Source organism: Bison bison, unplaced genomic scaffold, assembly GCF_000754665.1.
Source record: "Bison bison bison isolate TAMUID 2011002044 unplaced genomic scaffold, Bison_UMD1.0 scf7180017864072, whole genome shotgun sequence".
Taxonomy (NCBI): Eukaryota; Metazoa; Chordata; class Mammalia; order Artiodactyla; family Bovidae; genus Bison; species Bison bison.
Window position 1 is genome coordinate 7,256,955 of NW_011494644.1, and position 17,060 is coordinate 7,274,014.

General features: G+C 37.1%; 1 protein-coding gene across 4 annotated transcripts in view; it reads left to right on the top strand.

Annotated features, from left to right (window-relative positions):
- Positions 1–17,060, top strand: part of TNRC6A (trinucleotide repeat containing 6A) — a 73,354-nt gene that overhangs the window by 16,893 nt on the left and 39,401 nt on the right. For all 4 annotated transcript variants that reach the window (XR_825051.1, XM_010837217.1, XM_010837215.1 and 1 more), the window contains exon 3: positions 10,774–11,172. Coding sequence is in view for 3 of the 4 variants with exons in the window: in XM_010837217.1 (XP_010835519.1) it covers positions 10,774–11,172 (399 nt within the window). In the remaining variant the exon portion in view is untranslated. The remainder of the gene's footprint in view (positions 1–10,773; positions 11,173–17,060) is intronic.

The window sequence follows — 17,060 nt, forward strand, 5'->3', positions numbered from 1 at the left end:
GCTTGAAGAACCTGGTTTTTGTTTGGTTTGGTGTGTGTGTTTTTTGTGTGTAAACACATTTCCCCATTCCCCATAGCACTTTTAGTTAAATTTGGGGGTCACTTCTAGAATTGTTAGTTATATGAAGAAGAGACTTGAGGGCAGTAAATCTTGTTTTACTTTTTATTTTGTCTAGGAGTATAGTTGATTCACAATGTTGTGTTAGTTTTAGGTGAACAGCAGAGTGAGTCAGTTGCACGTATACATGTATTTATATCCATTCTTTTTCAGATTCTTTTCTCGTTTACGTTATTACCGAATATTGAGTAGAGTTCCCTTTGTAAAAAATTACAGTAGGCAGTTTTTTTTCTTTTTTAAGCATGAGCCTCTGCCTGAAAAATAAATCTTTCATCTTCCCACTTCTCTGCATCTCACACATTTGGGCAAGATTTGATGGAGAGATGAACCAAAAATCTTGAGACTACCATATTGTGAATGTTGTGTGGGTATTCTCTAGCTCTTAAAGATCTGTACTTTAGAACAGATAAACCTTCCTTCGATGTTTTGCTGAAGAACAGAATTTGTTAATAAGGTGACTTCATCCAGAAATTCATTAATGAAGCTTGGCAGAATAATTTATTCAGTCATCAAAACGTAGAGGATTGCAGAAGGACAAATCAGTTCTGTTTCTCTTTGTGTTGGTAATTTAAGATGGGAGATTTTGGGTAGGAAGATAAGAGTTCTTTGAAGCAGCAGAGCTAAGACCAGGAAAATTTCTGATTTCTCTGGGATTTTGAAATGAATTAAAACTAAGGGAATTCAGGAATTCCCTGGTGATCCAGTGGTTAGGACTCTGTTTGCACTTCATGGGGTATGGATTTGAGCCCTGTTTGAGGAGCTAAGATACCACATGCCCCTTGGCATGGCCAAAAAAAGAAAAAACACCTAAGTGAATTCAATTTAATGTTTGTTTTAAATTTGGGATCTAATTTTGAAGTGATTGTTTATATCTTGCTGTTTGGTATTTTTTCTGAGGAACCTTTAAACAAATGGCTAAGATTTGAGACCTCTCTTGTGGTCCAGTGGTTAAGGCTCCACACTCCCAATGTAGGGGACAAGGGTTCGACCCCTGGTTGGGGAACTAAGATCCCACGTGGCAAAAAAAGAAAAATTAAGATTTGCTCGTACCTGTATACAATATAAATATAGTTTATTATGTTTAACATTAGTTTTTAAGTCTTATTTTTCAAGTTCTCAAAAGGCCATTCAGTTCAACTTGTTAAGGATTAGCAGAAGTTAATGGATTGACAAGCATTTAGCTATTTTGCAGATTGGCTAGTGGCACTTAAAACTGCAGCCATTTATCCACAATGAAGGCTTTAGCACTTCATCTTTGTGTGTCAACTGAAAAGCCAGAGTTCCCCCTCTGTGCCTTTCAGTGTTCTAAAACTGACAAGTTAGTAAAGGACAAAGAACATATATTATACAGGGGAAGTAGAATCAATATTGTTAAATCATCCAGTATGCTTATTAATGGTAGCAGAAATGATCTTTATAGTAGTACAGTGTTTGGCTATGTTTTTGATAAATTTGATTTATAAGCTCATTATAATTGAGTAGAATTGCTCTTCACATTTTCAGCTAGCTGCTTCTTTCCCTTTCCACCTCACGCTTAAAATATAAGAAGATGGAATTCAAGTTATTGGGCCTCATATATAGGGATAGTTGGCAAGCATTATTTCTGTAGCAGTAAAATGACATTATGCTTTTCCTCGATTTTCTTCTGAAAGCTGCAGAGTGGGGAAGCAACAAAAGTTGGAAACACCTATCTTTGGAATTTCTTGATATACAGAATTTTCTAATCTGCTATGAAGTTTTTATCAGGTTTGTGCTTTGTGAAACTCTTGACTGCAAATGGATAATGTTGCTGTTATTCATCAGGAAAGCTGAAATAATTGATTTTTTATTTTATTGCCCATACTTGTTTTCACTTCTCTGAATGTGAGGCAGATTCTTTAAAGTGAATGTTATTAAAAGCTACCTTATTATTTTAGTAGAACAACTAGAATAATTAATTTGAGAATTTAGGCTTAAAGAGATTATAATTACATATTAGAAACATTAATAAGGGAGAAAGATAAATATTATACATGGTATTGCCTGATAAACAGTAAAGTTTAAATATACTAGTTTGTTACATGTTAACTTTTCTTCCCAAAGTTATTTTATTTTGTGACCCTTAAGAGCATAAAATAATTCCTTGTAATAAAGGTTTTAAGGACTATTAATCTATAGATGACACAAACTTTTTAAAAATATTTGAACAATTTTGTTTTCTAACTGACCAGCTTTCATTGGTACATGCCATCTTGCCTTCAAAGAGGTTGACTTTTGTTTTTCCCATATAATGATACATACTGAGATTGGAAATAGTAATTCTAGGTTAATGTAAGTTTGCCCAAGCACTCTATATTTTATAGATGCTTAGTAATTTTAACTATTTTAGTCCTTTGAATAATTCAAATGAAAATCTGTATGTGGTTTTTTATTTTCCAGACATCCATTTAATACTTCTTTCTGTTAAAGTGAAACCATATCTTAAAATGGCAGTTTGTATACTATGGTTATTATTTATGCTTGTACTTTTAGAAAATTTGCAGTGTAGCCAATAGGAAAACTTTTATGCAAAGCTGATTTGTAAACTTCAAAAGGATAATAAGGGAAGATCTTGAGTTATTAAGATGTATTAACTGATGTTTTGGGGAGTTCAGTAGTAATACAAGGTGACTGATGGCTGGTTTGTATTTAAACTGTTCTTTAAATTTGTAGATAGCTGAAGGAAAGTTCATTTTAATTTTTTTCTGAAATGTATTAAAATGTTAACAAATTTTTTAAATGTTATTTTAAAGAAGCAAATATTCATATAAGATAATTTCAATCATTAAGGAATAAGAGTACATAACAACTTGTTTTTACAAATTTAGAGGTTGGTATATTTAGAACTTTGGATATTAAATTGGTTTTTTTTATTGGTTTTTTATTTGAATGTAAGACTATTGCTGTGGGTTTTTCTTTTTTTCCAATTAATTTTTTTTTAGCAACAGTTTAAGGTTTACAGAATGAAATGATGTTTTTACATTTAGAAATGCCATAAAATTAGGATAAAAGTAGAAAAAAGCAAAAGTTAATAATTTAATTGTAATATTGTTTCACAGAGTCTTGATTTGGAGTAAAGTGCAGGAAGATGTGGATTTAAATTCTTTCTTGAGTAATTTTTCCATTTTCAAAGATTAAAATGCTTGTTTATTTCTGGGCCAATTCAAATTTTGCCTATCTCCTTTAAACTGCAAAAGACAAATTGGGTCATGGTATGGCCAAAAAAAAAAGTAAAAGTGAAAAATTGCAGTGAATATGTTTTATACTAGCTGAATGAAATTTCTTCAGAATACTTTTCTGATATAATGGATAATGTTAGGGCTAATTAGAATGTCTTTTCCACACTAACAAGCATATTGACTAAACTTGTCTTGTTTTCTGGATGTTGGCTCTGGATTTCTTTTAGAGCAGGTGTTTGTGACCATTGAGTTACTCAGCAGTGTACTTACGCAGTGACCATCACTGTCCTTACTCTTTCTACTTCCCTTGGTCATTCTTTGTCCTTCTTCATTGGTTCCTGATTATTCCACCTCTTGAACGTTGGTGTTGCAGTGTTTCATCCTTAGTATCATTCTGCCTTGTTTTTTGGATTCAGTCATCTCGTATATGCTGACGGTTAATAAGTTGTTGTTCAACCAATAGTTCTTGACCATTTGCTGTGTTTGGTTCTGGGAACACCAGTGGAGAAAGGAAGAAAAAATAAGAAACCTGCACTTACAGAGCACATTGCAGTGTAAGAGATGCCCCCGAGTTTTGTGGGAGTGGGGGAGGGGCATTGTCATAATATACTTCTAATATTAGCTGAGTCTGGGAGAGGGAGAAGTTGGGGGTTGATTGGTTGTTTCCTAGGAAAGGTGGTGGACAGAAATATTTTGAAGAAAGGAATGCCATAAGAGAGCATGATACCTTTTGGAAAACCACAGACATTTGATGCAGAAGAGGAGATGTATGTGGATATAGCAGGGTTATGAATCTGGAAAAGTGGTAAACAGGGGCTGTGTTAAAGACTTTGCATTAATTCTGAGAGCACTTTAAAAATATGGATAACACAGGGCACAGGTTTGGGCAAAGAGTGAAAAGAGGGTAGGGTGGGATCACCACTTAAGTCAAGGAGACTAGTTGGGTTTTTGCATGATTGAATTGATGAGTCTAACCTATTCTTTCTAAGTCTTGCCATTTCTTATTTTACAGCTTCATAGCTGCTTTTTCTACCTGTATGTTGAATGCTAAACCCATATTTTTAAAAAGTTCAAACTTTCACTGAATTCTAGAACCATCTTGCTCCCAATCATTTAGCATTCCTATAGCAATGGTTTTCATAGTTTACCTGAGGCCACGGGAGGCTCCCTGAAGCTCTCTTGAGACCCACAAGGTTAAAACTGTTTCCATTATAATAGAAAGACTTTATTTGTCTAGTTCACTTATTCTCCCATGAGTGTATAGTGAAGTTTTCTAGAGGGGACACAGTGTGCAAATCATGACCAACTGGATGCAGAAGTGGTTGTGAGAATCCACCTGCCTTCTGTTAAGCCAGATGTTAAAGGGATTTGCAAAAATAAAAAACAATGCATGCTTTTTTTTTTTCTTTTTTTGGGAAATAGTTTTTTTTTTTTTTTTTCCTTTCAAAAAAAAGAACTTTTAATATATAAAGGATTTTCCTAATAACTTAATAAATATTTAAATTTTTTAAAAAATTTTCTAGCATGGTAAATATCTATAGGTGTAACCCACATAAATGAAAGATTTTTGGTGTTCCAAATTTTTAAAATTGTAAAGGGCCTTGAACCAAAAAGTTCAAGAATGGCTGTCCTATAGTAATAAACCTACCAACAACAACAACAAAAACTAATTAAACTCGTTCTTTCACACATACTTTCCAGATTTAATTTTTTCTCTATTTTGTATCTTTGTAAATGGTACCACTCACTACTCAAATTCCAGGCCAGAAACCTGGGGTTCATCTGCCTTTTTTACCTAACTGGTAATAGTAATCACTAATGTTTATTGAATACTAGCCATGTGCCAGATACAGTTTTTATTGATAATTCTTTACATCCATTATTGTGTTCAGATCAAATCAGATCAGTCGCTCAGTCGCGTCCGACTCTTTGCGACCCCATGAATCGCAGCACTCCAGGCCTCCCTGTCCAACACCAACTCCCGGAGTTCACTGAGACTCAGGTCCATCAAGTCAGTGATGCCATCCAGCCATCTCATCCTCTGTCGTCCCCTTCTCCTCCTGCCCCCAATCCCTCCCAGCATCAGAGTCTTTTTCCAATGAGTCAACTCTTTGCGTGAGGTGGCCGAAGTACTGGAGTTTCAGCTTCAACGTCATTCCTTCAGAAGAAATCCCAGGGCTGATCTCCTTTAGTATGGACTGGTTGGATCTCCTTGCAGTCCAAGGGACTCTCACCACAGTTCAAAAGCATCAATTCCTCGGTGCTCAGCCTTTTTCACAGTCCAACTCTCACATCCATACATGACCACAGGAAAAACCATAGCCTTGACTAGACGGACCTTTGTTGGCAAAGTAATGTAACCCTCACAAAACCTTATAGATATAGGTATTAATATTTAACTTTATTTTACAGATGAAGAAAAGGTACAGAGGGAATAGATACCTTGCTCATGGTCATGTAGCTACCAAGTTTCAGAGCCAAAATTTGAATCCAGCCAGTCTTTTGAACCTGTACTTACTTCTTTGTTCTGTAACAGTTTATGTAGGATAGATACATGTTTCTTGAGGACTTATTTACCCACACACTCCTTGTGAAGTCATCTGGGCCAGGTGCTTTTTTAGAGAGGTAAATCTTGCAGGACCTTTTAATGTCTTCTGCTGTTATTATACCATAGGATCTTCTGCTCCTCTGTGAGCTCATTTTGGGAAACTATATTTGTAGAGCAGAGACTGGAAAACTATATCCTGCAGGCCAAATCTGGCCCACTGCCTGCTTCTTTATGTGAAGTTTTGTTGGAACACAATCATATCCATTCATTTACGTGCTGTCTGTAGCTGGTTTTTGTGCTACAGCAGCGAGTTGAGTAGTTGTAACAGAGACTGTATGGCCTGGAAAGCCTAAAATGTTTACTATCTGGCCCTCTACAGAAAAGGTTTGCCAAGCCATTAGCTGGGTTTTCTGTTTTATTGGTATATATTTCACATAGGATCTTGTCTTTACAGACTCTCTACATATGAAGTTATGTGTTTTTCCCTCAGTACTATTTATATTTCTTCTTTTATTTCCCCCATTGTGTGAGATTACTAAAATTTTGTCTGATGTATTAGTAATAGTGTTAATGTTGGTATTCGATCTTATGCTGTGCCCTACAGCAATTTGAGTAGCATTTGATTTAGAGAGAGGTTTTGTAACAATGTGCTAGCTTTTTAAAACATGAAGTATGCATGGTAGTTTTGATCAAACTATCTGATCCTGATGGATGATTTAATAATTTCTTCATTTTTTTTGTGATAATTAGTCTATTTTTTCTGCCTCTTCTGGAATCTTGTAAATAATTCCCTCCTCCAGTTTTTCTAATTATTTATAAGTTGAGCCTAAAGCATCTCATTTTTTAAAAATTAGGTTAACTGGTTGTTTACTTCTCTCTTAGAATCATGCCTTGGATTTATTGGTTCACTGTTTTGCATTTCAAAAAAATTGAATCAAGTGTGCAATAGTTCAGATCAAAATGTAAAATTATAGCATATATTGTTTATAGTCTTTTAAAACTATTTGTGTCATATATTTAAATCTTTATTTCCTTATTGATTCACATTTAAAGTCATTGGTTTTTGTTTTTATCTTTACTGATTTCTTACCTCTTTTTTTTGTTGGATTTTTAACTTGAGTTGGTTTCTTCACATTCTCATTCCCTGGTTTAGTCATGTCTTAAAATTTATTGTGTGTATTGCTTTCATGATTTTTTTTTGATAGCTCTAGAGTCCTGGTATTTATTTCCTCTTCAACTCAAGATTTATTTGAATAAGGCAGTTTTACTTGCTAGTTTTTCTAGTGTGATTACATTGTAGTCCAGGAATATCATCTGTATTATTCCTACTTTTTGTAATTCATTGATATTTTCTTTAGTGCTGAATGGTATGCACTTCCTGACTATTTCATGAGTAATAGTCAAAAAAGGTGTTACCTGATTTCAAGGTTTTGCTTTTTTTTTTTTTCCAGTTTTTCTTTTCTGTCTCCACTTGGTTTACATATTTTGATATTAAGATTTGGTATATAAAGGTTCTTACCTGGTTGTTTCTTTTTTAGTTGGTTTCTTTATCAAAATGCAGAATCTTTATAATGCGTTCTCTTTGAATTTTAAAAGTCTGCTTTCATCTAAATTTTGTTAGCATTTCTTGTTAGTGTATCTGTCTCTGTACTTTTTTCCACCAGTTGTCCTGAATTGTTTTGTTTCAGGAGTGATTTTTGCAAAGTGTATTCCTTAAGTTTGTTTTTTCTTTTCTTAACCCTTTTTATGGTGTTTATTAACTAGTTAACCATTCACATTTTTATTGTGATTACAGATTTTTGAGGCTTATGCTTGGCATTTCATTTTGTATTTCATGTTAAGCACAATTTTAAAATAATTCTCTATGTTGCATTTTCTGTGTCTGTTGAATGGTTTTGTCATTTTTCCCTCTTCTGGTGGTTTGGATATTTACTGACATAATTAACCTAAACTTTACACGTAGACAGTAGCCAGAATTGCTCATACTTATTTCTGTTACCCAGCAGCCCCGCCCGTATCCTGGCACACCTGCATGCACTGTTAGCTCCTTTTTTCTTTGCTACGACATCCCATGTTTACATCTGAGACTTTACTTCAGATTATTTAGTTTTATAATCAGTAGTTACGTCTCAATGTTTTTTGCTGGCGTCACTGAAGTTTTCTAGCCCTAGAGACTAGTATCTATCAATATTTCAGCCTCTTTTTCTCTGTGGCACTTTATTGATGAAAAATACAGGAGTTCTTTGAATTTTTGAGGTAAGTGTGGGGTTGCTGGGTGACCAGTGTAATACTGCTTCTGAATTCCTACTCGCTTCTACAGTAGCGTTAGGGTTCTTGTACGTGTCTCCATGTAAGTTATTTTCCTACTTTCTTGAATGTACTAAAGAACAGTTTCCTGTTGCTATCTGACATAAATAACATATTGTTTGGGTATTAAATTGTTGTCAGTCTTTTCCCTTTAGGAATAAAGTGGTGGACAAACTTACTTTTTAGCAGTGGGTAACTGTAAAACTTTAAGGTTGCATTCAATTGCCAGATACCATACTGAGCTCAATACTAGGCATGTGAAAGCGGAGTTAAGAGTTTTTATGTGCCTTATAATATCATAGTTAACATATATTTGATCCTCTTGGTTTCAGATATATTTTAGAATATTCTAGTTCCTTATTTTCCTCACAACAAAGGAATATACATTACTGTTACATTCTAAGAGCATTAACTTGTCTAGGAGGCAAAATTTTCATACATAAAGTAATTAGACCTAGAATACACTGGGCCCAAATTGTTAATAAGAGGCTTTTCAGTCGTCAAGAATAGAAGGATTTTGAAGCAGTAGTTGGAATATTTGTAATCTAAGGAATTTCTCCTGAACTACATTTTTTTTTTGTATTACTTTAGAAAAGTCAAAGTCAGATTTTTAAAAAATAAGAGGTCAAGATCATATATTAGGATCAGTAATATAAACTAAATCCTCCAGCTGTTCAGAGAAAGAAGACAATAATAAGGCTAGACCATTGAATGAGAGGCGGCTGTAGATCTGAGGGCTTGTAAGAGGAAGTTGAGTGACTTGGAAACAATCTAGGTAACCAGTACTTTATCACAGAGTCATATACATTGTAGGTGTTTGATGAATATTTCTTTTTTGGGCTGCAGTAATGGCTTCTGTTTACTAAGTGTTTACATTGTGCTGGGTATTAGACCAATACTGTCTATATCATATAGACAAGGAAAAAGATACGGAAATAACCTAGCTCGTGAGTGGCGGGGCTGTTTTAGTTTCAGGCCTGGTGCTCTTGAAGAGTTTTCTGTGTCCTCAGCAATCACATGGAGATGAATCACTGTTTATTTGATGGTGGCATCTGCGAAGCTGATTAAATTGCTACAAAAGAGTAAAGTGGTATTGTGCCAATCATTTAAAAATAGACACTACGTATAGGCATTTTATTGCAGATTTGGGTCCAGGCCACCACGATAAAGTAAATATTGCAATAAAGCGAGTCACGAATCTTTTGGTTTCCCAGTGCATATAAAAGTTATGCTTACTCTGTCCTGTAGTCTAAGATATTTAATAGTACTATGTCTTTAAAAAGTGTACATACCTTAATTTTAAAATAATTTATTGCTTTAAAAATGCTAATCATTAGCTGAGCCATTGCGGGTCCCAATCTTTTTGCAGCAGTAATATCAAAGATCACTGATTGTAGTTCACCATAATAAATATAATTAAAAAGTTGGAAATACTGTGAGAATGACCAAAAGGTGAAACAGACTGACAAAGTGAGCAGATGCTGTTGGGGAAAAAATGCCACCAATAGACTTGCTTGATGCAGGGTTGCCACACACTTTTCATACAAGCATGCAGTATCTTTGAAGTGTGATAAAGCAAAGCACAGTAAACCAGAGTATACTGCCTAGCCTTATGTTTGGTGCTCTGTAACCACTATTAACATACTTAACCTTAGGATACCTCTGTGAGCAATAGGTGTTACCCTGTTTCACAGAGGAGACCACAGGCTCAGGTTCATACAGCTTGTCCAGGGACATAGAGCTTTTTAAAGGCATCACTGGGATTGAAACCTGGGTCTATCTGGCACCGACAGTTCATAGACCGTATAGACCGTGCTGCCTCTCGGTAGTTTTAGAGATTGGGTATAGTTTCCCTGGTTTAGAGTATTTCCACCAGTTAACTTATTTAATCTCTTTTAGGAGTCCAGAAATTCACTGTAGTTTCCAACTGTTTGTACCATAGACAGGTTGTGTTTCTCTGATTTGCTTAAGCCAGCATATTCAAATTATTTCTCTAGTTTAGGTTAGTCTCACAGATCTCATCGTATGATCTTTGTATTTTGTCCCCCTTCTGAATTTTTCTTATTTGATTCAGATTTTACATTTTAATAACAAAAAACAATGTTAACCTTGTCTAGCAGGATTATTTTTTGCCCTTACTCTTGTGTTGTCTTTCAAAGATGAAAACTAGGGATCAAACGCATTAAGAATGAGGCAAATTCAGAACAGTCACCCATGACTTGAGGATTCTTTAGGGACTACCAAAACTTTGTCAACTTTGTTCTTTTAGTTACTGTGAGTTACAGAGTTGTATGAGCAGTGCTTGTTCTCTAATCAGAGATAACAAGAGAAAGAGATGGTGAGCTGAGCTGTCATCCAGGACAGGGAATGCTGATAGCTGTCCATTCCTTTATCGGATAGGTAGTTAGCTGAAGTAAATATCTGATGCTTGGCAGTGATCCTTCCCAAGAAAACTTGAGCCCGTGAATGAGGATACCCCTGCACACATAAAGAGTCTATTCCTTTAGGATTGTTTTCCTTGGGGCCTTTTTGCTTAGATGGCTTGCAATAGAGGTACACTTTACTGGCTAATCTTTTCCACCCCTTTTCTTTTGTTGGGATTAGTGCCAGAACAGATAAAGCCCAGTGTAAGCCAGCCTCAGCCTGCCAACTCTAATAACGGCACTTCCACAGCAACCAGCACTAATAATAATGCCAAGCGAGCCACAGCCAACAATCAGCAGCAGCAGCAGCAACAGCCGCAACCGCAGCAGCAGCAACCGCAGCAGCCGCAGCAGCCGCAGCCGCCACCACAGGCCTTGCCTCGGTATCCCCGGGAAGTACCACCTCGATTTCGCCACCAGGAACATAAGCAGCTTCTAAAGAGGGGTCAGCATTTTCCCGTCATAGCAGCAAACCTGGGATCTGCTGTTAAAGTGTTAAGCAGCCAGTCAGAAAGCAGTGCTTTAACAAATCAACAGCCACAAAATAACGGAGAGGTGCAGATCAGCAAAAACCAGTCAGGTGAGAGAAGGCATTTCTTACGAGACTCCAACTATCATCATTAGTAGTGTAGCAAGTTTATAAATTCATGCCTATTTGGTGATGTATTTGTATTCATCCGTATCTGGGTTGTAAAGTAAGAATTCTATGCGGGAACTTGTGAGTGGGGAATCTTAAAATGTTTCCTGTAAGTTAACTATCACTCTCCCTTCAGATCTTAACCCATTTTAGTAAACAGCTTATAGAGCTAAAGTTATATGCTAACCAGTTGTGCATATTAACTGCATTTAATCCTCAACAACCCTGTGAGGTATCAGCTGTTCTTATCTCTGCATTTCAGTAGAGGAAACTGAGGCACCAAGACAAAAATTACTTGAGATCAGTTACCACGTGCCGTAAAAAAAGACCACCACCCATGAAAGTTCTGTTCAGAGCACATGCATTCGGTTATTATCCTAGAATGGCTTTTCTCAGCTCATTAATGATTGTGAGGCAGAAAATAAGTTCAGTATGTGATTACAGTTTTCTCAGAGTCCAGCTTATTTCCCTGTGTTGTGACGATTGGTTTGTCCATTCGTTTATTGAACTATTTTGATGCTTTTATCCCAAGCCATGTAGAGAATTGAGGATAATCATGATTCCCACACAGGAGAGCAGTAGCAGACCAGTAACCAGCCCGAGTCTCTGCAGCCAGATGGACCTGGTGTTTTAAGTCCTGGCTCCACAGTGTACCAGTGTGCGACCTTGGCAGGTCACTTAATTGCTCCGTGTGTCCGGGTCTCATCTGAGAAGCCTTTCCTAACTGTCCCAGGTGGACTTACTCACTTTCTGCCTCTGTGCTCTCTTCCATACCAGGAACTGCTCTGTACTTTATCATCCAGTATTTCCCAGCTAATCAGTAGCAGAGCCTGCACTCACACTGAGATCTGTCTGACTCCAAAGCTGTGCACGTAGCAACCATGCCGTGCTTTGGCAGCCTACTGGATGTGATAGGTGAGGAAGCAGAGGGCACACGTGATTTTCTGGCATAGGTAATTGGAGAAGCAAGTTATTGGAAAGGATGCAAACTTAAATCATCAGCCTGAGTCAATACTTACCCCTACACGCTTATCACTGTGTAAGCTTGGCCAGATGACTTATCAGACCGTCCTTGCTAATCTGTGAAGTGTAGTGCCCAGTCTATAAGGTTGCCTTGAGGATTATGCTGTGTGACATGTTAAAGCAGCTAGTTTAGGGTCAGATATTTAGGCACTGCATGAATTATTTTCCCTGAGACTTTTCTAGAAGGACCTGTGCTTTTCAGGAGGAAGAGTCTGGTTGAGACATGTTACATCTAATGCCAAGCAATGAATAATTCCGTTTGAAGTTCCTCTAGGAAGTCAGCTTGGAAGCAGTTGTATTGAGTCATCAGCATCATTGTAGTTAAGACTTTGGAGAGGTTATATATGCAGCAAATTGTTGAGTACCTACTGCAGGCTAAGCAATGGTGGCATACTTAACAAACAGGAAAGTGGGATAGTAACTTTAGGAAATACATGTTGAATATGCTTTTTCAGTTGGGGACATGAAAGCAAACCTGTTTCTGAAATGGAAACAATGGGAGTTCAAGAATTTTCTCAAAGATCGGTATGGGTCAAGAAACCCAAAAGTGTTATGGGTATACATTCAGGTGAAAAGAAGCCTAAGATGTGGACATAGGAAGAAGTCTTCAAAAAAACAAAGGGCTGAGAAGGAAAGATAGCCCGCCTATTTCTAAAACAAGTTCACAAAGGTGGACAGTATTAATGTGGAGGCTAAGATGGAAACAAGACGGGTACAGCAGTCTGACTAAAATTTAGAATTAAATCCCCAAACAGAATGCAGAAGAAGATGCAAGCAAAGCATTCTTCAAGAGAAGCAGACTTGTGCTTTTGTCTTTTTCTAAACATTTGTGAATCCCCTTTTACCAGCATAGTTTCATATTTATGTTAAAATATCTTTGTAGGTGCTACTAGAAATGATAATAGAAACCTAATGGAGCCTTCGGTATCTGTTTATTAGAGAGGACTTGTTAGATCAGTCCTGGCTCCTGAAGGGCCGATAATAAATAATAGTGACAGTAATACTATAGTGACTGACTAACCCTTATGGGGTGCTTATGACCCACACACTGTTTTAACATGTTTAATTTTCGTCTTACAGATTAGAAAGTAGCCTAGTGATCAGTGAAGAGCAGTGTACTGGACAGTATAAACAGCATGAACGATAGCCCAGAAACCTGATAATTGCGTGTTGTGAAACTACATGTAGTTCAGAAATGTGGGGGCACATCCTTGACTGTCTCTGTCTGTTTGTATTTGACTTTTTTAGTTTTCTGACCAGAGAGAGGTGATGGAGTAGATTTGACATTTAAATTGATACATACAGAAATTTACTTGAAAGTTTTCATAGTGAAGGTGAGGAGTGCTGGATACACTTGCCTTGGCTTCAAAGAATGCATTTCTCATTTATTCACTGCAGTGAAGAGGAGGGCTAGTGCCTAGTCTAAATTAGAGGTCACACAACTAAATCCTTCATAGGCTAGCAGGTAAGTAGAGTGAAGGATGAAAAGAAGTCATGGGAACTGTGGTAAAGGTATGAATTCTAATTTCTTTGGAACCGCACAGCTCTGCAGGTGGAGTTGCCCGTTTGTGGCTGTGCCGCACACACGTAGCGATGGCTGCAGTCGCCACTCTCTCTCACAGTGATTTCTTAAAGCCTTAAGGTGTAAGACCTTACTACTCGCCAAATAACCCTTGAGTTTGAGGAGACTGATGTGCTTTACCAGGGCTGGCGGCAGTGTTGCTCTTGTGAGCCAGAGTGTTCCAGGTCACACTTTATCATCAGCTGACATGACACATTCAGAAGAATTAAGTAGATCAGCAAACACCCGTATACCCTCCACTCAAATCCAGGTGCTGTCAGTACATTATGTGTACATACACATGCACACGTGTGCCTTATTTCACTGCACTTCACCTTTATTACTTCTCCAGATAATTTTTTAAAGAATAAAGTAGTGTTCTATACAACTGTGACACCACAATCACCCTTAAGCAAAAGAGGGATATTTTCAGCAGTATCCTGTGATATGTAGTTTGTATTCAGAATTTTGCAGATGGTACCAAGAATGTGTTTTAGTTTATAGTGAGATGCAGCTTAGCACACATACACACCATTTATATAAAATATAAAGCTTGCAAAACAGCATTATGCCTTGCATATGAATGAATTCAAATATAGCATTTTGTGTGGTTACTGTTCAGTTACCTACTGTGGGAGAAATGAGATATAATCAAGAGAAAGTACACAGGAGTTTTCTATTATGTTAGTAGTATATTTCCTAAGGTGAGGGGTATGTGAGTTTTTTTGTATTAATGCTATAGATTTTCCTGTGTTTCTTTCTTTTTTTTTTTTAAAGAAACTTAAATGTGAAGTATAATGGTGAATTACTAAAAATTGGGGCTGTTTTAATGAAAAACTGTTAAAGTTACCAGAAGTGTTTAAAGGTTAGAATACTGTCCATCTGCCTGTGCTCAGCTGTCCTTTTAGTGCAGTAAATGTGCGTCCTTGCTGTCCTGTCACTTCTTGCTCTAAGTGTGTCCCATGGTCTGTAAACATATTTAAGTCTTTATAATCTTTAAAAGAAATTCCTTTAAACTCCCATTCTCTTGGGGTTATTGTAGAATTTCTCTTTACTTTTGAGTTCTTAAAAAAATAATCTATACTTGGACTCTCTAATACATTGCCTCAGTCCTCTGTCATCTGGCTTCTGCTCACTTGATTAAAATAGTTCTTGCTAAGGTCACTGATCTGAATGCCAAATCCAGACTTTTTTATTTTTAATTGTGGTTTAAAAAGCAGACTGACTTACCCATTTTTATCTTAATAAGATATCTACATTTTTTAAAATCGTTGACCATGTTCTCCTTTTAAAGCCCTTTCATTCTTTGGTTTTCCTTTAACCAGTTTTCAGACTTTATTCCCTCCCATGGCTTTGTTTGATCTCTCTCCCCAGTTTTATGTTTCATGTCTTCTGGATGTCTTCAGCTGCTGTTGGGCCCTTCAAACTCAACATGTCCGAAATTGAACTCAATTATCTTGCCACATACTGGTTTTTCATTCTGGATCCCATTGCTCGAAAGGTTGGCTCCCCCCTTCATCCACTCACCCATCTAGAAATCTTAAGCTCATGCTTCACTCTCCCTCTTCTTCACGTCTCACAGGCCTCTGGTTTGCCATGCCCAGCTGGCTTTAAGTCCGGAACAGCTCTTGGCTCTGCTCCCTCCTCTGCACTGCTGCCACCATTGACTGAGTTCAGGCACGCAGCATCTCTTCTGTAGCTGCGTCACCCCATCTCTCCGACCAGAAGCCAGTCAGAATCCATGCATTGCATCTGGTTGTGGTACTGCTTCTGTCTTTAACCATCTTTAACCTAGGCTCTCAGCCTGTTTTTCTGGAAGGCTGCTACACCTATTCACTTACACGTTATCTGTGGCTGCTTTCCAGCTGCTATGTAGAGTAGTCACCACAGAGACTATTTGGCTGGCAGAACCTAAAATATTTGTTAATTGGACCTTCACAGAAAACCTCTGCCAGCCCCTGGACTAGAGATTAGAATAACTAAGGAAAACATTTTTCACTTTCTCGCTCAAGTGCTATTTGAAATTGTGCCTCTAAAGTTCTCTCATATTCCAAATGATAACATTTCATACTTCCTGGAAATGCTGTAAGGCCTTTCTTTCTGGTGAGATTGGAAGTCTTTAAGGCAAAAAGCATATGTTTGGCTATTTTGTTTGTTACATGGTACATATTTAACTTAGAAAAATGTATGAATTTTCCTGGATCTAAATTCTTCATGAATGAATTATGCAGTTCCCTTGAATTCTCACCAGTCTTTGCTTTACCCCATGTATCTTCTTTCTGAATAGGTGCTGTTAATACACTGCTATATTCTTCTTCTTCTTTTTTTTTTTTTCCTTTTGGCCATGCCTTACGGGATCTCAATTCCCCAACCAGGGATTGAACTCGGAGCCTCGGTAGTGAGAAAGCAGAGTCCTAACCACTGGAGTGCCTGGAATTTCCTCCCTCCCCACCCCCTTTTTTTAAAAAATTGGAATATAGTTGGTTTACAATGTTGTGTTAGTTTCTGCTGTACAGCAGAGTGAATCAGCTGCATGTATATATATCCCCTCTTCCTTGGATTTCCTTCTGATAAACAGGAAGATGACCTAAAGGTAACCTAAAGGTCACCACAGAGCACTGAGTAGAGTTCCCTGAACTAAACAGTCAGTTCTCATTAGTTATCTATTTTATACATAGTAATATACATATGCCAATCCCAGACCTCCCCACCCCCCCTTCCCCACTTTGTGTCCATACGTTTGTTCTCTCCATCTGTGTGTCTCTATTTCTGTTTTGCAAGTAAGCATCTATACCATTTTTCTAGGTTCCGCATATCCTTTTTTTTTTAATGTTCTTTTTGGGGTATAGTACTAGAGCTGCCCTCAGTCTTCCTATGGTAATTTTGTATGAGAGTGGGGTGCTGATTTTAGATTTCAAGTGTTTTTTCTCAGTTAAATGCAGCCTTCCAAATCTTGGTTTAAATTTTGTATTTTGCAGCATACTGTGAAACTGAACTGTCCACTTTCCTCCCACCAGTACAGGGGTTTACAATCTCACTGTTCCTCACAATTTCCTGGGAAAGCGTGACTGTCATCTTCTACTTACTAATGTTGCTGTATGTTTATCTTCCAGATCATTTGTAATGGTGGATTCTGGCTTCCTTGTGTGTTAAGGGAAGTGTATTATTTGACTTCTTTCAATTCTGAAGTAGTCTCCAACTGTGAAATGTTTTAGTTGTGATCAATGAGGAGTCCTGCACTTTTCAC